This window comes from Bombus fervidus, chromosome 2 (assembly GCF_041682495.2).
Source record: "Bombus fervidus isolate BK054 chromosome 2, iyBomFerv1, whole genome shotgun sequence".
Classification (NCBI taxonomy): Eukaryota; Metazoa; Arthropoda; class Insecta; order Hymenoptera; family Apidae; genus Bombus; species Bombus fervidus.
In genome coordinates, this window is record NC_091518.1 from 22,207,279 (window position 1) to 22,233,520 (window position 26,242).

The 26,242-nt window shown below is 36.6% G+C and overlaps 1 protein-coding gene across 3 annotated transcripts in view; it reads right to left on the reverse strand.

Moving 5' to 3' along the window:
- Rgk3 (Rad, Gem/Kir family member 3) overlaps positions 1-26,242 on the reverse strand; it is a 74,731-nt gene that overhangs the window by 45,151 nt on the left and 3,338 nt on the right. For all 3 annotated transcript variants that reach the window (XM_072012546.1, XM_072012528.1, XM_072012536.1), the window contains exons 2-3: positions 24,077-24,994; positions 17,273-17,533 (exon numbers count right to left, since the gene is read on the reverse strand). In XM_072012546.1, the coding sequence (XP_071868647.1) occupies positions 17,273-17,533; positions 24,077-24,335 (520 nt within the window). In that variant the 5' untranslated portion in view covers positions 24,336-24,994. The remainder of the gene's footprint in view (positions 1-17,272; positions 17,534-24,076; positions 24,995-26,242) is intronic.

The following is a 26,242-nucleotide window of genomic DNA, read 5'->3' on the forward strand; positions in this document are numbered from 1 at the left end:
ATAAATGCTTAGGTCTTTATTTCTGTTCTCGCGCACGATGTTCCAACTCCGACGGCTTTGTAATTCGAGACCATCTGCCACGCCCATTTTTCGAAACGCGCATTCTCTTTTTGCACAGAACCGACAAAACGAAAATTTATAAAATGCGTTCGTTCCGATCACGTTCTCTCCGACAAGAAACTTCGAAAATTCGCTCCGAACAGCAGAGTTTCTTCCTCTTTTTGTTTCCTGCAGAACCGTAGGAAATACAGTAAAAAGCGTTGAATTTTTCAAAAGTCCCGCGCCACGCCGAAGCATTTCGTTGTGGATGATAAAATAATGAGACGGGTCGCAGCTGTTTTCTTCGGGGCGAACTTGTTAAAAATTTCATCCTCCTTTTAGATTTTTCTTTGCGCGAAACGCGGCTCGTTCGAATTCCAACGATCGCCGGCAAACGAGTTATTTAAATGAACGTAGTATCTTGCATCGAGAGAGTCGATTGGATTTATTTACGCAAGACGAACCGATACAACGTTAATTTCCAACAAAATCCCACTGGATCACCTGCCCTTGGATATTAAATCTCGTTGCATTTTTTCCTTCGAAATAATTCTTTTAGTAGATTCAAAATTACACCGATTAATAAAACGTTAGAGTATAAATCGGTTTATCGTTTATTCTACGATTTATCGTTAATCTCTTTCGTCCGTTCATCGACTGATTCTCGCGTGCAATTGGTATAATTATGATAACAACGAGACAACTGGAAAAGCTCAGTCTTTTCTCGGTTCCTAATTGCTACCTCTTTTAATTCCCCAACAATCCAACTATTTTTATCTGTTCCAGACTGAGATTAAACGCACGATATACCTTATCTCTTCTCCTTTTTTCTTTGAGTTATCATTAGCGAACTCGTTAAATATTGTTTTTTCTCTATTACGGTCGGGAGAGTTATTCGATTCTCTTTATTTAACCTGATCCAGAGAATGACGGAGCACCAAGTTCAACTTCGTCCCTTCGAGTGATGAAATTCTATTTGAACTTCGTTCTCGTAACGGTACAATTCAATTTGAACTTCGTCTTCATAATCACGGGGTAGTTTAAGTCAAACTTCAATCTCGGGCTGATGAAATCAAACTTCATTATGGCGATGAAGAAAAATCAACTATAACCCGATCATCGAACACGATATTTGAAATACGATATCTTTCTGATTAATGAAACTTCATTTCCATCCAGGAATTTCAACGATTCTTGATACTCGCGATTTAATCAAACTCGTCAGTCAAATTTCAGCCCTTGGGTGAAACACGCGAAGAAAAACACGAGATCGATTACACCCGAGATAAATTTCATAATCCAGATCCGTGTTCGTTATCTCTGCACTCGCAGAATTAAATTCTAACTGTATATCCTCTTTACGGAAGAAATCAATCGAAACGCCGTACACCTGTTATCGTACAGCGTTCGTCCCAATTATCCGCTGCGATAAGGCGAAACTTAATCAGTATTCTGAGAAGAATACCCGCCAACTGTGAACCGTTATCTCTGATCGGATCGTCGTTAAAAATTGTCTTATCGGACACCGAACGTTTTCTTTGCACAGTCGTTCTTTTGTTAAATGCAACTGTTCGATTTTGTTGCCAGCGATGGTCATTAACCGAATGTTTTAAAACGAGACTGAAAAGAAATTTCGAAGCAAATCGATTACCAAAGATCCGCAGATAAAAATGCTAGGTCTTGTATGAGATTATATTATTTCCTATCGTTTGTACGTCGTTTCCATATACCATTCAGACGATACGATATCTCTATATAATTTCCATGTTCTTTTGAAAAACAGCTGTCTCTCCAATTCCATTCGCTGGTTTCACAATCCAACGTCATACAGTTAATTCTCGATGCAGTTGCAATTTCGCGTTTTTGGCATCCTGGTGCGTATATATTTTTGGACACCGTTATTTACAAACGCTAAAAATTTGCGAAAATGTGTCGTGCTCGTCAGATTCGAGTTTTAAAATAACTTTTATGATCGGAGAAGTTGCAATTGAAGAATTTCTAATTCAAATACTCGAGAATTCTAAGCTCTCGTCCAATTCCCATCGAATTCAACGAATCGAATGGCTGCCCGTCCTTGCAGTTTAAGAATTTAGGAACTCAGAAATAACTGCAGCTTTTTCAAATTCCTCACCGACGAGCAACCACGAAAGAACTCGATCTGTCTCATATTTTTCACCATTTTTAGCCACGGAAAACCTCCGACATATCGTATTCCCTCTGCCCAGCGATTTCACTCGATCGACGATGAAATACGCGCTACTTCTCTGAAATTCCCAGAGAACCGAGTATCTATCTGTCGTTCGATCCTGCCGAGTTTCAACAAATCATCCCTTTGGGACGACTCTTCATTGCGCATACCGCGCAATACCTACGAGAACCGTTCGATGCCTGATTGAAATACGTATCGTTCGCAGCGTCGAGTTGGCATCGCTTTTGTTCCCCAATCACTATAGTATCCTGTTCCTATTCCTTCTCCAGACAGTAATACATTATTTCTATTCCACGGATTAATGCGCGGATCGCGTCGTATCTCTGTCCGCGTGGAAGAGCGAGCGGTACGTTTGTTCTTTTATTTTCTCTCTTTCTTTCCTTTTTCTTTTCTATCGAAGGGAAAGGAGGGATTATTTAAACGGGGATCCGGATATCTACGCGGCTCGCTGATTAACAGGCCGTAGCAAACAGGTCGACAACTTCGTGTCGCACATGCGAACACGACTCGCAATTTCGTGTCGCACCTTTGGCGTACGCTGCGGAACAGAGAAGCTTCGAAAGGCGATTTTCGAGGATCGACGCGTCTTCCGTGAAAATTGCGTACCACAAATGATTCAGTAGAAGTCGATAGTCTGATAAAGTTAAGCGAAGTTGAGTTTAAACTACTAAACTAATAGAAAGATTGCTGCGCTTTCTCGGTTGCTCAGTTCGATTATTTGGCTAGTTTCCGTTGAAGTGGTCACCACTTCTAAGAAAACTCTACATCTGGTCTTTGAGTTTTCTCAAGCACCGAAGCCATCGACAGCGTATAGACAAAAGACTGCACAAGGCAGACCGTAAACAGTACACAGGCAACGTTGGCTACAGGGTTTTTCAGTCACAGGGTAACACTGCTAGCGTGCGGATCTGGATCAGCCCAATTATATTCCGATTTGTATTTACACTTCAGTATTTAAAATATATATTTTCCACCTTACAATTTATCCACGCGTTTCATATGGTTTTTCTATTTCATATCTGTAGTCAATGAATTTGTTCCTAGTCAATGATTTTACAGGTAGATTGTTTAATATCGAGCGGTATTAAAACGACTGTTTAATTTCAGAGTGGCGTCAAATCGGTAAATGTTAACAGGGAAGATATACCCTCTTCGTTGATCAATAATTCTTGTTGTTTTTGTAATAACAATAGAACAAGTTGCTAGATACGTAACAAATATCGTAACAAATATCAGTGAACTCCAAAATCTCGATTTCTTTTCTCTTCTCAAAGATTCACCATCAGACGTTAAATATCAAAGTTAGTTTCACATTTTACCAATATAATCACGTTAGTCGTATCTTTTAGTTTCTAATAGAATTTCAGCAATTTTCCTATAATACGCATAAAATATTCATAAAAATTGTCGAATATTTTCTTAACATTCTGACAATACAAGTTACGCCTACATAACGCGCATAGCGCATTTCCACGATTAATAATTAAACTTCAAAATAATTCGACTGTTCCAAAATTTTAACACGTTAAAGCGCCCGTGAAGCAACGAGTTACAGGACCGATCGTGGAGCGGGGAAAAGGGTTCTGCCTCGTCATCTTTCGAGCCATATTTTTAGAGCGGTTTACAGCATTACTTTGAAACGCAATACCGTGCAGACACGTTGTGTGTCTTACACTGGTTAAATGAACTCACACGATATATTGTCGGCCGTACGAACGGTACAGCTCGTCTGTTCGACAGGGAATGCTCGCTGAACCCTGAAAGAAATTTTCGTTTTATTTCACTCGGTTAACCAAGCTTGTAATTAATAATTTTCCGTGCGGCAAGGTGGCAGCCTACCGCCGTTGTTGGTAAACACGGATTTTCCTTTAACCAGCACCAGCCAGGGGATCGTCGTTTATTTTTAAGATAAAATCTATTTCGAGGCTGCGCCAGCCGGTCCCTTTCATTAACTTTTATTACCGCGGCGAACGCATTCGATGATTTATGTCGTGACACGTTCTCTACCAAATCCGAACCTTGAACTGCAATTTCGCGGGAAGGTTAACGCGAAGATTGTTTCAGGTGGCAGATACGTTACTTTCTCGTGACGACCGCGATCGTCGATGGAGAAAGTAGAGTAGACCGATATGCCATCGACAAATTCATTTTCGCAAATACGAGGTTGTAGAATCTATAATAATATTCTGAGATTCTAAAGCTGAAATCGTATTTTGCAATTTTCTAGTATTAAATTTTCCGATAATAGAGGAAATCAGATAGAACCGTACAGCGTAAAAAAAGTTCACTCTTGCTGAGGAATACCTGGTTCCAGGATCTATAATAATATTCCAAGGCTGTGAAACTGAAATCTGTAAAATCGGAAATCTTTCAGCATCGGAAATAGAGAATTCCAGAAAAAGCTATCGAACTTTAAAATCCACGAAAGGATTCTAATAGGTTTAACACGATTTAAATAAAATTTAAATAAAGGAAAAGCTAACTACGTTGGAGAATCCAAACAGCCAAAGATAACAAGTTTCAAAAAAGTATAAATAAACCATTATATCAAAATTTCTCGTGAAATATTACCTTCGTGTTTGATAACGATACGAACATTCGAAAAAATCGTCAAAAAATATTAATCATAGTTATACAAAAGGAAAAGTATTTCGATTTGAAAACGAAAGGAACAAAAGGTAAAGAACAAACTTTGACAACCGATCGTTGTTGAAATAAAATACATGGCTATAAGGCATTGGCTAAATATTAAAGACTTGACGCGTACAAATAGAAAAATAAGGGACGTTATTCATAGCCGCGCGAAGCATACTCGCCGTGCTTATAAATATATCGCGGGACCGGTAATTTCACCGGAGTGTTTATGACGGAAAATACACCTGCATATACGAGGTATATTTTCTGTCCCGTGGCAATGTCAACAAATCGTTATATCCGTACTATCTACCAGCCTAGGCTTGCCAGGGGGAAGTTAACCGTGCGGTAACTTCGCGTTTAGTATTTCAATTTTAATTAAATATGCACGCATAATGCGATCGTGAGGTATAATTGCAACGACAACAGCGTGTATCGATATAATTGTATTGCGTGATCGATCCAAAAACAACGACCCGAAATATCCATTTACAGAATTATCGTTTCGAATAGGTTTGTACGTAAAACGAGAGAACAATTTTTTCATGTAAAAATTAATTACTATCTTTGTATGCGCTAAACTATTGTGAAAATTCGTTACGGTCGCGTGACGATTATTTTTATATCAAGATATTAATATTCTATCGTTCTGGAAATTTCAAAAATATTCAACAATAAAAATTATTAAGACAATCGGAATCATCGGTTCGTAATTCTTCATAGAAATTTTATTGATTTACGATATTACATATTTTTCTCTCATTTTTGTTATTTTAGTACAAGTTTTATGCTTTAGGCTTATTAAGGCGGTAATTTCTATCGATCGTGGTAATTTTGACGTAGTTAAACTTTTTAAGGGCCTCGCGTGAACGTCGAAGTGAATGATGCATGTTTCGAAGAGCGTTATTATTAAAATTAAATTAAGATCGTGTAGATAGGGTTAACGAAGTTCGTTAATCACAGGCTCCAAAAATGTCTTACGATATTAACGCGATATAACGATGCATGATCTAAATAAAAATACCATTATTAAAATTATTCTACAGTTTTATCGTAGTAGGAGATTTGATCGATTTGCAATTATCCTTGGACGAAGATTATTATGCTTGGGAGTAGCGACCCGTAATCGTAAAAACGTTTCACGTGGAACAAGATGAACAAAGAATGGAAATGAACTTGTCAGCTCCTCCGCGATATCGGCGTAGCTCGATGTAGAGTTTAATTTGCATATCGTGTGCACGGCAGTTATATCTGATACAACTTGTTTTTACACGCGCTTGTGACGTACTCTATGACTGATGTAACTTTCGAGTTTGCGATAAAATCGTTATCGTCGAAGGCTTTTATCCCTCCGATTTACAGAAATATGAAATTATTTTCAAACTGAACCAAAGGTCCTTTTACATCGTTTAATTTAAATATACGAGTAAAAATATCTATCACCGATGTCGAAATAATAACAAAAAGCTTCAATTCGATACGGTATTTCTATTTCGATGTAGGAAGAGAAAGGATTAAAGAAGTTTCGAAAAAATAAGAATTTTAACGATGTCATAAATTTAGAAAGAAGAAGTCATTGTAGAATATTTAATTAGGAAAAAAATAATAAGGAAAGATAACAATTCTGTTTCTGAAACTGACGGTGAAAGAGTATGTGTTGGAAAACTGTAGAAAAATATCCTGACAAATTGTAAATTTCAGGAGAAATTAAGGTCAATTATTTAAATAAAAAAAATTGCATTTATATCGAATTTCTTTCAAACTCGAACGACGTATCTATTTGCTCGATGGAAGTTATATGCCTGTCGTGAACCTTTCCGTTGGAAATAGAAATATTACAATTCCTGTACACATAAAATTCAATTAACGTAAGATCTTCGATACGTAAAAATAACAAAAATTAATTTTCTAGGAATTGACGAAGCACGAGCGATTCTAATATCCGATGGGTGGACAGAATAAACTTAGACGAAGGGTGCGAGAAGAAATGACGGGCAAACATGACCGGCATCGATCAACGATCTTCCACGACTTTATGAACATGTACCGTTCGTTTTACGAGGGATGCTCTCCTCGCTATAATTCGTCCTTTTCTGTTTCGTCGAGCACGTTCGTTCGAAACTTTCAGCGCGATGAACGTCTGGTACGATACGACTGCTGGAAGCAAAGAGGAAGAGAAATAAACAGAAACAAGGGTGACTTGTTGCTGATGGCGGTCCACTTTGCTTTGAAAAACCCAACGTCGGTTATTATTACTTTCCCCCTTTCCTATGAAATTCCAGGAAATGTTTAATTCTTATCGCTACAATTTTTACACGGGAAATAATTTTATTCTTGTGCTTTCCTTTTTTATTTCATCGTATCTTATTTCTTTGAGAAAACAAGCCATGTTTCCTTTATGTAAAGGTGATTTTGTATCGTTAATCGTTATTGAATTTTGATTTTAATTAATTCATAGCTGCTGCTAAAGTGCGCACGTTACACGTGATATAAATATACGATCTAACGTGGTTAATATGTTTGACCGTAACAGCGGATTATAATCGGGTACATAAATAGATGCACGTATATTTCCTGAATATAAAGTTGACCACAACCTTCATAAATCGTTAAAGGTAGCACAGCAACTCTCCACACGATGCACCGTTCTCTAAGTCGTTGCATATACTTGTGTTTGGACTTGTAATGAAAATTTTTCATAAATACGTTTTCGGCGAAATATCCTGTTATTCTAATTTCAAAGTTGAACCCGAACTAATTTCAAAATTTTCCAATCCAAAGTCGTACTTACGAAACGATAAGCATAAAGCCACTGTAATATTGAAATATATAGATCAGCAGTCGTAATTGAATATAATCGAAAGTCGGATTTTTTCATTAAATTGAACGATACGAGAAAGACAAAGCGTAACACGGGTATCGAAGTGTCGATATATTTTTGTTATGTCATAGCTGATAAAAGACAAATTCATCCATGCATAATGTATTAACCTTCTAACGAGCAGATCTCTTTATCTTACAAAAGATAGTCTTACGCAAAAGGAAGGATGTAAGTCTTTGTGAAGATGCCTCTTACACCTTAGCATTTCAAAGCTTCCTTAAATAGATGAATAACAAATATAAAACAAGAAAACAACCGACTTGCGACTACAAAGTAGTTTCAAACATCGACCGCGATATGAAAAACGGATTACCATTCGTAAGAATTAGGTAGTCCATAAAAAATTATTAATAGCGTGATACAAAATGATACAAAAATTGATATAAAAATTATTTTAAAAAATCACTATTATTAATGAAAATTACCTTAAAAATTATTAACGATCCTGAAGCCTCAAAAAAAAAAAAAAAAAATTTCCCGCGCTATATTTATTTTATTATGATACCAACCCTTCCTAACAACCTTCCACCCTATTGTGTTTTTTCCGCTGGGAACAAGGGAGAAATTTTATATTCTAACATCAGGTGACTCACCCTTTGTACGTTCACTGGCAGTCGATTTTAATTATCGATAACCGAAAATACTATCGGTAACCCCTCGAACACCGACGAGGGCCTAATATCGGAATATCGCCCGGTAAACAATGCAGGTCGATAAAAATAATCGAAAAAAGGAACGTATACTGAAATATGGCCTACAGCGGACGCGTGGCAAGACGCGAATCAATATTATTTACTATTCTATAGCAACGAAACGTTAGCGGATCGTTATGTTTACTTACGTCGAGCTTCAACCCTCCCTCTGTTCCGTGTTCGTTGACCTCTCGAATATCCTGGCAGATCGTACTTAGACGTACGACGGAGCGAACGCTCGATATCTAGTCTCGACACTGTCGAACAAGGTACGCCGTTTACTCATTCATATATTCATTTCGCAAACAATCCGACCCGTTTAATAACGCACCGGTTTCATTAAACCACAGTCAACAGAGCCTCTTCCGTACTAGATAGTAGATACAATAAGATTATTCTTAGCGTTCACGGCAGGATAATAAAATTCAATTTAGGACGTGGGAAGAGCAGTTTGTTGCTCTGAGACGAAGAATAGGAGAATGGTTTAAATATGGCTTGTTGTTTAGATAAAGATCGTTCGTGGAACTCTAAAAACGCTTGTGTATCAGTTACTAGATTGCGGATATTCGTGCAATTTTTCATTTTTAGCAACGTAAATAAAGTAATGAAATTTAAAGAAACATTTGTTTCTCCGTTAAATGTTACATGTAGATTTGCTATAAATGTATAAGAATCCATGGTCTAGCTATTGATGTTTCTTAAAGCACAAATTAGAGATAAAAGAAGATAATCGAAGTGGAACGAACGTAATATCGAATGATAAACTATTTTGGAATAGTTAACGCGACTAGAATATTGAGAAGCCAAAAACTAGTTTAAGAAGTTGTTGAGATAGGACCAAAAATTTAGCTGAAAGTAATGAAAAATAGATTTTTAAAAAGTAAAAAGTAGCAAGAAAATACTTAAACATAAATTACAAGATAATATTTCAATGAAAGTTAATCTTAAAGTTTGCATTAAAGACTATGCTCAGCAAAAGCGGTTAATTTTAAGGTTCGTAATCTCAGAAAGAAGCTTAAACGAGATGTTACTGGCAAAAACTCAGGAGAGATTAAGATAAGTATCGGGAAAATCAACGAAAAGTGAAAGAGCGAAAAGAGTTTCGCTGATGTCATCCGTTTGAAGTCGGGAAATTAAATCGAACCGCGGGAGGGAGATCTCTGAAGAGTCGTAGACGCAGATATCGCTTATTGGTTTCGACGCTCAGTTTCTCATTTTCATTTTACAAGCCTTTCACCTTTGAAACTAGACAAAGCCGCTGTGATCTTCTGAAACGATATTATCGTTGCTTAAAGAATCGACGTAAAACGAGAGCAACGAATCGCGTTTCCTAATTACTCGATTAATCCCTTTGATAATCTACATTTAAACAATTTTCTTTCCGCTATTCGAGACACGAATGATAGATCTGACAGAAATTTCAAACCAAAGCTTTCGACAGAGTTTCGAAACAGAGATTCGATGATCATCCACATATTGAAAATGTACACGTTTTGAAATTAATAATAATCGCCAGTTAATAATCAGTAAAATGTAAAGCCTATTCTAATTTTTTATACTGAATTACTATTTCGCGATAAAATGTATAATCGGAAGCTTAAGCATATACTGGTATATGTGATATAGATATAGTATATATGACACCGATATACATTGCCATCGGTAAGGGTTTTAAAATACTAAATATTCTAAAGAAATATCTATCGTTCAAAATCGACGGTTTAAAGTTTAAACAGTAGCTATCGATACTTCTCTAATTTACCGTAACGTGCAAATCATTCTCTTCGAATTGCTCGTAATTTTCCGTTCGTTAAATACTTCGCTTACCAATGTACATAAATGAACGATTAGTTGAACGCTCGAAACCTTATTTGTATTCAACGTCGATTAGCGGCGGACAGACTTAATTGCACAAATAAAGTATAAATAACCCGATATTGGCGAAACGATCGGTAACAACAACGTAACCTTGCCGTAAATGAACATGCGATCAACAAGATAAACTGGCAGTAAGTCAAGAAGCACGATTCACTTTGTATCGTAACAGGTGGTCGAATTTTCCTGATGTACGATAGAATCGTTCGCGAGACGAGGCGACGTTTAATTTCTATCAAGCGGCCGTTAGTTTCGCTATTCGAGTAACATGGCAAATATCGCTTGCACGCTCGAGAAATAGAAAATAAATGATCTCGTTAACGCGTTTTATTTTCGCGCGAAAGACAGCTATATCGTCAAACGGTAGTCTCGACCGCTCAAGACTGATCCAATTTGTTAGACGGCCAATTCTTCGCAAATGATATCTCTGTTTCTCGAACCGAAAACATCGAAGTAATAACGCGGCCTTCGATTTATTACGTGATCGATAGATGACCAAAAATTAACTATATAGGACTGGTTACGAGGAAAATTAAGCGTATCGACTTATTAGAGGCTGATTATTATCGGAAGATCGATTAATTGGACGATAGGTTATCGGATTATCGTCCTCAGCTTCGCTCCCAAGTTTCGCTTAACGGAGATTCGATTATTGTAACGAGCGTCGATTATTTTATTTCGTAACGATGAAGCAAGCTTTTTACCCTTACGTGATAGGTAAGATCGTGTAAAAGAACAAAACTGTTTATATGATTTGACGGAATAAATGTAACGCGGTAACTAGAAAATATGATATATCAACGTGTGCCAGAGTTAGCTCAGCTTTTGACGTCCGAGAATTAATGGAAAATTTGGAGATGATCTCGTGCAAGAAAAATTGGAAGACGAGAATAGCGAGATCGAAAGAAACTGTTACATTTTTATATAGAGAATCTTATTCTTTTTTAATATTAGAGTTCAAAATTAAAAAAGAATCTACAGGATTCAAAATAAAATGTTCTTGCTCCTGCGCGATGCTAAAGATGAAAATAGAAAAATCATACTGATGAGAAACGGTTGGATCGTAATATGTATATAGTCGAACCCTAAATCCTTCAAAGAGGGTTAAGGGATTTACGTGTTACAAGGAAGAAAATATTGGACGCCAGAGTGGGATATACTGTCGGACAAAGTGAAACTGTCTATTAAACCGACTGAATACTGCGCTTTCGCCTAGCTATTGTATCTATAATAACAAAAATATTTTACCCAATGTAAAATTAAGATTTATTTTGAAACTTTTCCGTCTAATTGATTTGAAAATTGAAATTAGTCGTTGAAATTCTTGATAATCCCAAATTTGTAACCACTTTTGTAGATCAAAAAAGAAAAATCGAAGAAAAGCCTGATAAATGGACGAACAAGATTAAAAGGACTGAACGTGATAAGACATAGTAATAAAAAAGGCGAGATAAGATAAATGAATAAAAAACGAGGATATCAAACTAAAACACGAAAAGGACGTACGCATACCAAGAGAACATGCAAATATTCCATAAATAAAATATATTCGTTTTCCTATAAATCGTTCTATGCGTAGAAGCATAAAAAATACTGACCTTTCTTGAAATCTTATTTTATACCATTCATACTCGTGACGCTCAATTTATCGGTTACCCTGGCATTAAAATATCGCTACACCAAATTTACCTCGACAAATCAGCGATACACATTGAACATCGATCGATTCAATAGCTTCAAATATTAAATGATTCAGCGTCCTTCCGCCGGTCATTTCATTGACGCTAATTGTAAGAGGATTTGGCCAAAGTTAATGGCCTGGTGGTATTACACTATCCACATCTGGTAGCCGTGCCAAGTTGATTAACGAGAAATAACGACGGTTCGTCGTACAACCTGTAAATTCTTGTTTACGGTAGGGACAAACAACCGTGGGCAAATTTCCCGGAAATTAATTTCCCCGCAAAGAACAAATACGAGTAATGACATCATCTCTCTAGAATCGTCGAGTTATGTGTTTCTTCGAGGAATTCTACGTAACAAATTGTAATAAGATTTCGCTGTAAAAAGTGATGCAAGCGATACGATTGTGACTGTAACACGATATACGTACAGTGGTTTGCGAAAGTATTCGAATATTTGTCACAGAAAATTTTCACCAATAATATCGTACGCGTTGCGTGAAACTCTGTGAAATTTCGTTAGCACTGTAACGAGATACGACTGTCGAAGATTGCGATAGTAAAATTATGTATGAGGTATATATAAATACATAGTAATGGTAAAGACCAATCTAGCAACATATATAAAAATCATTGAACGTTTATTGTAAACATGCACTTGATGCAAAATTCCTATACAGCATGAACGATAGCCTCGAACTTATAACTTGTGAAGCGTAGATATATACTTCCGATATATACCTCGTAACTTTTACAATTTTCAGATCCATTTCAAACTTCGTTAACACGATCACGACAGTCGTGCCTAGTTACAGTGATAACATATAGGTAAATAATTGCTAGGAATTTTGGATACTTTCGTGAACTAATTCTAAGGAATTTCTTCTTGACACAATTTTTTTATTGCAATTAGTAATTTGAAGACAGAGGGAAATAAAATGAATCGCACCGATGAAAGAGGGAAATACGCAAACGAGCCACAAACGTGGAGAAATATCGCGGTTTTAATTAACGAATGTGAACTGAAAACGAGAAGCTGAAAAAAAGATAACTCTTTCAGTTAGCGTATTCGTTAGTTAATTTGTACCGGAATAAAGTACTGTGCGTAAATGTGCGAAGGACGAACTGTATAATTTTTGAATTTCCAATTACGTTATTTCTACGGTTATTGATAGATTTTCATTTTTCCTCGGCATATCTACCCTTCGCCTTTAAGCAAAGACCGAACGCTCTTTCGTTTAGCTTTTAGTAGGTTGATGGAACAAAAATTCAATAAGTTCTTCTATGTATCGAAAATTGAAAAAGCGCATCAATATTGAAAATCATGGGACAAAGGTATCGAAAACAAAAGAATTTCAATCTCTCGTATGCTATACTACCTCAGAGAATAAAAAATATATTCGAATCACAACGAAAAAAGCTTAGGATGAATTAATATTCTTTTTAGATTTACCGATTTACGTTATTAATCTTTTGACAACGAGGAACTGAAGAAAATATTTAAACCATAATTATTCCTTACAGAAAGTTGAAGATATACATATGTTTCTTGTACTTGATACAACAAGATAATTATTATATAAATGATTCATATCGAATTCATTTTATTACATTACCAAAGGACTAATAAAGTCATTAACATTTAATAGATTGTTTGAGCACTGGAACAAGTATTTTTACGCTGCATATAATTCGAAATAAAAATTACGATAAAGTTCACGCGTGTATTACATTATCGCGCTTATCAACGTTTTAATGCCTCTTTACGCGAGAAAGATGCACGAAGTGAGATTTCGCTGACGAAGCAAGTACTGCCAGAAGAAATATTAATTTTACAGCAGGCTGTGCACTCGATAAACCTAGCAAACCGTGGCCATATTCTGGAATCTGACGTGGCGCACGCCTGCAAGGCAAATGTCCTCCCTTCGAACGATCGTCCCCCGGAAATCGTTTAACGAGAAATCGAGAAACGCGATTAGATTAAAGACAGCGAACTCGATTTCCCGCGAGCTACGCTAAACATCCAATTCGCGATTATTTACTTTTGATCTCTGTTTCCAAATGCCTGGAAACGATGCTTTTCTTTTAGCTGACTTTCCTCGTTATAAACAGCTACTTCTGACAACACGTTTCTGGAAATATCGAGGGCGTAACATGGGATTAAGAGACTCGACTTTTTTTGAAAGAAGAAAGAGATTTTCATGGGAAATGAGAATTTTTCAAAGCATATAAACTAAAGATTGGTCTCTTTTAATTTTCAATTTCGAATTTCCTGTAAGGAAAATAGACGGTGTAAGAAGGTAAATTTCAAAGAGATTTAAATGATAGTAGCGTAGGAACTTCTCTATCGATCGTTTTACGTTTTAACTAGAAGAAGAAGCTTTAATCGCAAACTTTTGATCAGTGCCAGCCAAGACTTTTTCAAATAGAACTTCCAACAAATTCGCTCGAGTTGTAGCTATCGATTCTATAAATTAATATAACAGCTTAACTTTACAAGAACTTAAAGTTTAAACCATCGTTTAAATACTTAAATAAATACGAAATATTTAATTCCACAAAATTATTAGGTTTTAATTGATTTACTTTGACAGCAGCGGAATCTTTCAAAGCGGAATCTTCGCAATAAAAATGTAATATTCGAAAGATTTTCAACGAACGGCGATAATAATAATTGAAAGGGTAGGAAATGTGTAAAACAATCATTCTCAGCAGAAATCGAAGATCGATCGTGCGAGAAGGAGAGAGGAGACAGAAGAAGCAACAAATATTCGCGATCACGTGAATCGAATGTTTTCGTAGAGATCTCGGCCAACCGAAGGATAAAATAGCAAAGATGAATATTAGCCCGAAGAATGAATCCGACGTCTCGAAAAAACATTCGACATAGGCCTTTTGCTTCGCAACGTTATTAATTCATTTCGATAGCTTCAAGCGTCACGAAATATTTTCAGAGCTCGTCGTGGATATCCCAACGATTTATCGCGCAGAATTCGTCAGACAGATTGAAACTTCCAAATGAAATTTGCAGACGAAACAATTCGAAAGGAAAACAATAGGAGAAACGAAAACAGACAGAATTGATGAAGGTATATAAACATAATGGAAACGGAGGCTGAAATATCAATCACAAAGAAGGAAATATAATAGCAATATACATGAATTATACAAGAAATAAATTCTAATATCAGAGATGAACTTTGTCAAAAACTTAATGAGCAAATTTGTATACGTGTCGTGCAAAAAATGCGATACTTATGAAAAGAGAATGTTTTATCTATATAAACTGATATGATGTTCCACATAGTTGTAATTTTTCCATTAGTTTTTAAAAGGTATTTAATCGAGAAAAATTAGTATATGGAGACCTAGAACATAAGAGTGTGCAACGTAATATTTTAGTCAGAGTTTAATTAACATTAAAATATGGTTCTAAAACGTTAAACCATGGCCTAAAAATATTAGAATATAGTGCGTGTCGGTCATTTTAGTACCACAGTTTGCAAACATTTTGTCAGAAGGCCTAACGTTGAGCAAAAGAAGCACGTTAGGTTTGAAATTTATGAAACAGTGTAACTTGAAAACCGCCTTTTCCCAAAATATGCTAAATGTGCACTAAACTTATATTCGACGTTTCCGTTCAATTATCCCAAAAGATATCGATTACTAGAAATTTAAAGATGCAAAATTGCACAGAATACGAAAAGATATATAAGATATCCAAAGCGTGGTATTTTCTGTGATACTTGATACGTTTAACAATTTTCTACTTCGACTTTTCTTTTTTAATTATATTCACAAAAATGTGAATTTGCATAAAAACTCATAATCTATCGATTACTTTAAAACCTGGTGTTGCCGTCTCGACAGCAACGATCCTATTTCGCGAGAGTATCCTAGCAGTTTACCTGCGGTGGTAATGTCTGACCAAAAGACCACGTTCTACTGCCATCCAGTTCACGATTACGATAAAGTACGAATCAAAAAGTATATTCTATAAATTCCCTGAAGCGATCAAAATAACAATACAGCATTGCATTTCGATAAAATATTTAACAAAAAATATTTTCCTATTCTCAAACTAAAACTTTCGTAATTGATTTTTTAACGACCGGTGGTGTCGACGCGCGCGTGCACACCCGTGAGAGCTTCTCTCGATCCAAGACCGCTATTTCCACATCTACAATTACACGAATCCGAAAATCTAGTTGGGAATCGGGAGCAGGAACGGGGGATTAACGAGTAAACGACTTTCACGCGCGTTCGTTGGCTCTGAAAGCTCTCGCGTGGCGAGCAACCGGTTTCGAGGAAGCCGTACGACGTCACAACTATAGATACTCTATTTTCGCTTATCTCGCCTCTCTACTGCCTTCTTCTCTAAGCTCTCGTCCACTCTGCCTCGCTCTCTCTTTCTCTCGCCCCTCTTTCTCTGACTACCGCGAAAACGTGTATTTCTGGCACGAGTTCCTCACTCGACGAGCGCAGGCCACAGCTCCGGACGACGAATTCGAGGCAGCAGCCCAGACTCCAACTACGAGGTCTCCGATAAACCTGATAGGAATCGCTCGTAGATGGTCCCCGGAGAACTAAAGGGGAAAATGATCCTGCCGTGCAACAGAAACATTTGGTAACCGCGCGAGAAATGGTCCACGGGGGACGAAATCGGAAACGTTTTTTGCGCGTCAAAGAACTGGTCGCTGATATACGTTTATGCTCGTATCGTGGTACAAGCATCGAGTCACGTGTCTTTTTGAATTTATAATCGAGGCTACCGGCTCGAAAGATTTTGATGGTTCGATTAGAATCTCGTGGATTAGGTTGTCGCTCTCGATTAGAAAGAAATTAGTAAAAGTGGAAATTCAGCTATTTTTGGTCCTACAGTTGGAACTACTGGGTGAAAGCTACCAGTTACCATTCGCTAATTTGGTTATTTCTCTTTTTAGGAAGAAAAATTCTAAATTTCTGGATGACGAAGAAAAGTTTCTTTCGCGGATTAATTAATAGACAGAATTGAATTAAAAAGAAGTTATAGGTATCTTATGATCTATATATTTATAAAAGTTTTAATTTTCCTCTTCGTGTTATTGATTGTAATTTGAGTGATTTTCGTGTTTTGTGAAAGAGGAATTGGAATTATTATTCGGAATAAATGTATAGTGAAAAAAGTAGATGATAAATTACTATCGTCTGGTTTTAAGCTGACAACTGTTGACAAGGGGAATTAAACAGGTTTTCTGATCAAATTATAGAAAAGACTTACCCTTGCTGGTGAGACTGAAGCTTCTGAGCCTGTAACTGTCCTCGTCTTCGCCTTCTTCCCTCTGAATCTGAGTCGAGGGATCAGGAACATCCAAAAATGCATTACTCTTTCTGTGATGACTATGATGCATACTTTGCCCTCTTCGACTTCCTCTTCTTCTGAGGCCAGGGCTGATATCATTGTCAGTCAGCCTGGGCTCGCTGCTGCAATGAGCAGATTTAACTGTGCCTTCATGATGATGATGATGATGATGGTGTGCAGCTGAAACAAATTAAAACAACCAATATATGATTGACGGTTCACTTTCAAATAAACATGAAATTTTCTATTAACAATTTATCATAAATCATGAAGATATGTACATTTAACGTCGTATTCTTTTATTTCATTAAATATCCTACTCTTTTAATTTGCTAAAAATGATTAACTGAACGACTCTTCGTAACGACAGACTTAAAGTATCTTTGAATTAATTTTGTCGTATCGACATAGCAAGAGACAAATTACATTAATTTCTACAAATTGTTAAACTCTCTAAAAGCGACTTTTTACGAAATCGTGGTAATACGATCGAAGCCAAAGGAGTTGTAAAGACCTCAGGTTACATTCCTAATATTCTTATCTATCTACGTTATCTACCTTCCCTCTTGATGCCGTTTTTCGTCCCTTTTTTTCGCTAAGACCTGAACTGAACGGACTTTACACTCGATGGCTTCCTACTATCTCATGCGTGGGCCCTTTGGAAATTTTCCCCTTTTTGCTGTTACTGCTGACCGCCTTCTAAAGCTTCTAGAGGACGCTCGAAGAAAAGCACCGCGAGCGACACGTGAAAATGTCGTTCAATAAAATGATTCGAAATACAATGTTGCCTAGGATTTTGATGTCACCGTATATCATACTTGTTCCTTTTACGGTTTTTTCTTTTTCTTCTTTTTTTTACCTCTTTCTTCGCCCAGGCTACCTGAATTGAAAAGAGGCGATCGATGGAGATTCATAAATCGAGCTTCCGATTCAATATCCCTCGTCTTGCGAAGATAAACAATATACATCACGTTCGCAAACACGCAGATTTTTCTTCTTATTTGGATACACGAGTATATTCTACACGCGACAAACGTTCGTTATTTCGTGTAGCATAATTAATAAAAATTAATAAAACTGCGCTTGAATTTTTGTTTCGACGCGTCGTTAATTAGAAACTCGATACGAAACGTGCACGTTAACAAGTTTTTCAAAGAAGATATATCTCGATAAGTATATCACTGTATACGTGCTATAAAGGAGAGAAAAAACTGCAAATAACCAATAAATTTGTCAAACCTTAAAGACGAAAAGTAATTCTGAGATATTCAGAAATTATTTGTGTCAAGAATAAATATGTTGAAACCGTTTTATCTTTTTTAAACGGAATTACATTCATCCGCTTAGTTCTTGTAAAAGGGTAATAAATCTCATAGGTTTAAAGCATAGTCTCGCTTCTTCGTGCTACGAGAAAGCTTTCGTTTTATCCAGGATTATCTTTTTGTTCGGGGAATATCGAAGCATATGGAGTTCCAGTAAAACCTCGAGTAGTAAACGACACGAAAGTGAAATCGATCCCGAACAGTTAGCTGAAAAATATTTCAATGTTAAAGGTTTCTAGGCCCTGCCTTTACACGATCAAGCTCGTCGCTTCTTTATTTCACGCTCGACGATTTTCATTGAGAATCCCTTGTGAAATAAGCTCGAAAACGAATCTACCCTTTCACGGTGTGGCGCATCTTCGTCGAGGTAATAAATATCGGAAAGACGAAGAAAAACTGAAAAGATCGTTTGCCAGGCTACTCAATTTTCGACTACTTCGAAAGTCCTTCGCACTAAGGATCGCTAATGTTTATTATATTACTGTGTGATAATTAGCGTCACTGGCTTTTAAAATTATGCAACGCGAGAAGAAGAAACTTCTACTCGTACTTTCCAAGATAGATTTATCAAAATTCGCTGTTCTATCTTTATCAAAACTTACTGTTACGGATTAGTTAGTTTACTTTCGTTATTAAATTGTGAATAGCGGTTGATAACTAATTTTATTATTGCGTAATGTTCTTCTATTTTAATAACGATCTAATCCAACCCTTACTCATAGTTTCGCGGAAGATCTAGAAAAATAGAGATTATGGTATCACCATAAATTGAAAGAATTTTTTACTTTATCTCCAGCGTAAAATACGAATTTTCTACGTTTACAAAAAATTGCTGAAAAATTTCGACACGACGCATTGCAAATTTGATAAATACCAATACGAAGGACCGTCTGCTTTGGCTGCTTTGCTTCGGAACATTCTTTCTTCTATCAGATAGTAGACACGATCTAAGGACCGAAAGATTAATTTCAACGGCCCAATAAACCAAGTCGAACGTCAAGTCGCGTCGTGAAAGCGGCGTGTAAGAGACACGATTACATATTGCGTCGACGACACGCTTCACGCGTCGAGATCACGCTTCAGCTTCTATTCTGGCAGCGTTCGTTTGGGTAGTAGGTCACTGACAGACGAAACGGGCTTCCACGATGCCAGTGCACCTCACTCGAGGAACCGTCCGATCCATTTAACTCAAAAATACGATGCCGCGAAGGGTTTCGTGGGCTAAAACAAGCTTATTTAAAGACACTCGACATCCGTTTGCTCTGGCTAGCTCCGGTTAAATGTCCAACAACGGCGGATGGTTTCTTGCGGATGGTTAACCTGCGTGTTCTCCATCATTTCTAACCGAACTCTATTTCTCTGTGGTTAGAAAATTTCTTAAGCTTTAGGGAGCTAACGTAAGATCGTCGTTGATATGTATGATCGCTCGTTACAACTTGATGCTAAAAATTTTGTGACGAAAGTCGTGATTAATGGTGAGATTAAATACGTACAAGAAATTGAAATATCGCGGCAGAGTTAAAAGGAGCAACATGACACGTGATTTATAATCGCATTTAGTGACAAAGGCGATAACTTTTGTATCGTTGTCTTGGCGGATTTCAATCGATCAGATTGCAAATTTTCAAAGTATTAAAAAAACGTTTTGAAAAGGGCTGAGGTATAAATTGGTGAATCGGAGTTAAAGAGTGATCTGGATGTAACAAGAAGGTATATACAACAATTAAATAAAATTCTTTCGATTTAACAAACATTTAATCATTCATGGGAAAAGTTTGAAAAATATGAATTAATTGTTCTGTAAAAAGAGTTGACTTTTTCAGTGCGGAAGCATCGATCGAAAATCTGTTATAGATACAATGTGATTGTTTAGCTTCTAGCGTTAACATTCAAATTGCTGCAATAATACATATACATGTAGAAATCACGTAAACGTAGCACGTGACTATGACCACATATGTATATATACACATACATTAAATGTGTAACAACCTAATTTAGACGATCACTACAGTCGCCATTAGCACGTATAGTCGCCGTTAGTGACTTTTATACGAACAACGATCGAAGTCGATCTTGGCCATGCAAAAGTTAAAGTTCTTCTATTCGCTTATTAAAAATTTACATATAACGAGTGCGATAACAGGAAATAACAATTTGTGGAAGAACTATTTTCAAAGAGTTGCTCTGGTAGAGTATTCGAATTAAATCGAAATAAACAGCACCATTTGCTCGCTGTATCGTAATCGTTCAATTTGTTTTTTTTTTTTTTTTTTTAATTAATTAATTAATTGGAAAATACCTAGTGTACCTATTACGATTGTATTACTTCTACAGTAATTGTTTTAATTCTACGTTGCTGCACGGTTTGTTGATGTAATTAGCGATACTGCAATTATTATCGATAAGAGCGTTTACTGAAAATAAATCAGCAAATGAAATCCAGAGAAAATTTAGATGCGCGTCCAATCATAGAATACTAAAGCATGATGCATATATACTATCGCGTTCCTTTCTCATTTTTGTTTTAGCTATGTGTTTCTAAGAAACGGAACTCTTTGTAATTTATACTTTCGTTTTGCACAGTGAAATTAATATTCGTTATTCATAATATTCATTAATTAATTAGTGGCAGCCTATTGTCCAACGAGGTCCTGACATTATCCTTAAACACGTAAAGGTCAAGGCTTATTCAGCAGGTCTGAATTCGTTAAAAAATTGTTTCTAAGTCATTTAAATACTACTTCTACGTTCATCGGTTAGAATATACATATAGTCTTTCAGTATCGCGTTAATTGGATTGCGTGTATAGTGTGACATAGCGAGATTTATATTTTATAGAAGAATTCCATCCCGTAACTGTATTCTGCAATACAATCGAATTCTATTTATCTGAATTCATCGGGGACAACCAGTTCGTACAATGGAAATATACCGATTTTGCTTACTGCCTACGATATCTCGTTCCAATAATAAAAGTTTACATTAAGATAAATAGATTCAATTGTACGAAGTTCATTTAATTTAGGTCACAAAAATCAAAAAAATATATAATAATTTCAAATTTATTCTCATGAGCAGAAAGAAACGCTTAAGAGAAATACCAAAAAGAAAGAAAGAAAGAAAGAAAGAAAGTTTTTTCTGGTATTTCTAGCATCAATGAAGCCCTAACTATGATTTTCTTCCAATAAACAAAATTGAAATGAATGTATCATTTCGAAATTAAAGAAAACCAAAGTTTTACCATTTTCTCTTTTCTTGTGCGATCTTTGTTTCTGTTCATTCAACCTACAATATCTAGCCATTGTTTCACAGCTTTGTAATATAACTTTGCTTCAAAAATAAAGAAACACGAGAAACTTGAAATATCTCAACGTACGAGTGTGTTGAAAAATGAAGAAATGCCGAATAAGAAATTTTATTTAAAAAGGGCAGTGCTACGAATCGAATGCAGTAAAAAACCTAAAAATTCAATACCGATTTTTTTCGCGATCAATTTACCGTCGAGACAATCACGATTTATTACAATTTATTACGATTATAGAACCAACTGCGTAAGATTAAAAATTTACCGAACACATTTTCATCCCTTCGTGACATCGACATAATAATTCCCGATAATATCAGCGGAAGTAAAAAGGAAACAAGAATGTGACGTGGATTATACGTTGGCATTTTAAGCTATCAGCTTCGAAAGTTACAAAATATCCTACGTCACGAGGCTTTTCTCTATACGCTGCTTCAGGACGTTAAACGAACAACGGTGACGTCGAAGCGACGTCACTTCACCCTTCAAAGAGTTAATTTAGAAGTGAATGGGTTACATTGGGTTCCGAAGCATCGGACCGCGGAATACGATGTTATCTGCGTGTTCTTTCACGTTCCATCGACGGATGATATCACCCACGCTCGATGGGAACCGATCACGCGAAAATTCTAACGCGTTCAGAGACCTCTTAATGGAAATTAATTATCAAAGGACGCTGATCTAAACGTACGAAGGCGTCGTTATTCTTGAACGTCGCGTCGGTAAACGAGTCAATGTGTTAACGCATGTGTACATAAAGGTGAGTGAAATAACTCGTTATTACTTAAACTACTAAAGACTAACGTTACGTTAATGCAACATTACGTTTCTCAATCGATTTATATCGTTAAATTATACTTCTAAACATCGTAATTACGATAGAGAAGTCCCACTATTTGTTTAAAGTTTTTTTCTTATTATTGCTTCTTTCACTTAGATTCTACGATGTTTACAAAGTTTCCAAAAATTGAAACGAGTCACTCTGATTTATCACAATATATTTTATACGTTATTTATTGAAATTATGCAAAATACTTTTGCACCTCTAATTTCTGAGTATCCTAGCAAAAGAGATAAAACGGGCGATATTTCAGCGGAGACTAACCGAATTAAAGGAATAAATTAATTTTGCAATTTGAGAAGAGAATGGAACCGCCGTGTGCAATGCACTGATTAAAATTGAACTAGTTGTTGAACACGTTAATACTTGATGTTTCGCAAACGCAAACAAAAGTGGCTACGGCGAACGTCGAGCAATTCAACAATGAGATGGTAGGAAACGTTCTGAGTCAGCTCTACGTATTAATATTTAATGTTATGTAATTATTGTTACTCGTTTGTCTAATTCAAATAGATTTTTATATCGAATTATATCGATTATTGTTTGGTTTAAAAAATAGAATTGCGATCCTTATGCTTCAAAAATAATTATGAAAATCGAAGTTAAACAAATTAACGAAATGAGCAATTAACGTTAAATCTTGACATTACAAGATTAAAAGATCTATAATACTATCGTCTAATAGAGTCGAACAATCTTAAATGCATCTTTCTTTCAAAAAAATTTAATCAATTTTTCATTCCATTTATATATTACCTAAAGCTGAGTTTGCATTCCAGTCCAGCGATCCAATCTGGCACTGGATCGTAACTGGAATAATTTAAACACCGTTTTCATTTGAATGCAGTACCGTCGTTCCAGTAAGTAATCCATTCGAACGACTGGATCGAAAGTCTACTCTTTCCAATCCAGTGTTGACCACTACCATCGAAAATACAACATTGCAGCGTTGCTAAAATCGTTTAAACGGCTCGTCAGAGCAAGTTTCATGCATTGTTTTTGCCATCTTTCGCTTAATTCAGCGACTGGATTAACGCGAACTCGGCTTAACATTCTATTCGCATATGTATATAACGGGACATAAAAGAACGTTTAATTACTCTCGTTTTATAAACATTCTTTTATTTATCCCATCGCTGTACATCTATCGTCCCTACGTCGCTCCTTCGACCGATCCATTTGAAAATATTGCATAAAAATACTTTGCAATGTCAAAGAAACACCGACGAGTTACATCATCGACGAAGAATTACCTTGAACGGCGGCTCGACGACGAATGCTCTTATTCGCGCTAGAGACGCGAGCACTCTGAGACCTCGTCGCGGGTCTACGTCTTCTCGTTGGTGTACTGCTGTCAGGAGTTCCGCTTCCACTATCCTTCTCTCTGTCGATTTTATCCCTCTCTCTGGCACCCGAGGGAGGCATCGCCTCCAACATTTGTTCCATGCTGGAGAAACCAGGTGCACAGATCGAGGCCGATCTGGTCTTCCGGCGTAGCGAAGTTTCCGACATCTTTGCTTCTCTTCGTTCGCCGATCCTTCTACTATTACACTATTCTCCGACAATTTCCGATTTTTCAATAGAAAAAGAGGAAAACCGTATTCCCGAGGTACGATTACGAGTAAACTTGCTCGAATTTCTTTTATTTTCCCCGTGTGCTCACCGTAAAACAACGATATACCCAAGAGTCTATTTTCCCTCTTTGAAAACACGTTTCCGACTGAAACTTCGAGCTTTCTGTTTTTATCAATTCCCAGGGTTCGTTATCTCTAGCGAGATTTTTTCTCTGGAACACGTTGCACTCGACTCCCTTTGCACTTTTGCCCTTAGAAGCGATCAAGATTCTCGGAAAACACGCCCGGGACGAAGTTTCCAGGTCCCGGAAGAGCGCTACTTCTCGAAAACCACCGGCTGACTTCAAACGAGGCGAGTTTGATTATTCTCGAAATAGGCGCTCTCCCCGTTGAACGGTGGTCTGTTCGTCGAGCGTTTAACGCTTGGCGCGACCTTTCGCCAGGTACGTTTCCGCGAGCACAGATTCAACGTTCGATTAAAAGTTTCACAGTGACGAGACGGAGTCTTAGCTGTCACGCTGGCAAGTCCATGAGAACACCGCTGGCTGCGCCTCCGGCGACTTTCAGAAACTCGCTCACCGACCAAACTTGTGAATTCTGAAGCAACATGTGGTAACACAGTCGTTAATTGTGGACGATACGCTCGCGACGTTCTTGCTGGGGTTTCCGCGGTTTTCGTCTACAGAAATCTCGATGCGATCGCAACTCGTCGTTTAGGTTTCCTTTTGCAATAGTAACTTTGCTTCGGTGATTTTTGACACATCGTAACATTATCATTTGACGTTTCTTTAATTTTTAGAGTAATCTTTAGAGTATACTTTTCTTCGAGAATCGTAATTTCTTGTAACTTGTTCTTTCTGTCTTTCTTTTTTTTTTTTTTTTTTTTTGTTATCAGAAATTTGGATTTATATGGCGTCAGAGAACCTTGATATTCGTCTTAAAAGGCTATATTTTCTTTCAAATTTTCTTTCAAATTCTAATTTGTAACCCTAGTTAAAATGTATTATCCCCAAGGTATATAAAATGACTATAATTAAGAGAATTCCAATATTATATAAGTTCCCTCTGTAAAGAATACTACTCCTATTTTTATACGTGGAAAATACGAAGCAAGTCCTTTTCACCAGACTGGTTGTCACAATTTTTCGGATACCTTTGATGGCTCGTTGAAAAAATTTGGTTTGTTGGGATGCGTACGACTGTTTCGACAACTTCAGAGAGGCATATTTTTCTACTGTAAACAAATTGGAACGGTTTTACTCGTTTTAAATCGAACTACGTGCTATTTCAACACCGAGTTTCGCGGAAATACGAATCGAAAATAATAGTAGAAAATTCTACTTCCTTCGAAAGTAATAAATTGTATTTTTAAATTACAATCACGGTCAAATTATAAAAGAATCTCTACTTTCCATAACATGAAAGTAATTTGGAATTTTCAAAAGACAGTTTACTCTTTAACAGGATTGGCATTTAAAATTACACCAACCACCATAACGAACAGTCTATACGATCGAATATCAAACATTAAAAACGTAATGAAACAATATTCTGTAACATTCCCGTGCAAAGTACCAGTTTTCGAGTTATAAATAAATTTATTCTTCGATCAAAGTGGCATGGCAGTTGCCCGATTCAGTGGTTCTCGACAATTAACATTGTAATTACCTGCTCTAATTACGAGGCTTCGAAGTTACTTTGCTATTAGAAATTTGTTTGTCCCGGTACACCAACATGGTGGTTACTTTATTTACATAAGAATGAGCCACCGCCGATGGAACGTTCTATTTCCTTCTGTAATTAACTGCAACGCATCGTTACGAGCTCCAATACGATCGCTGTTCC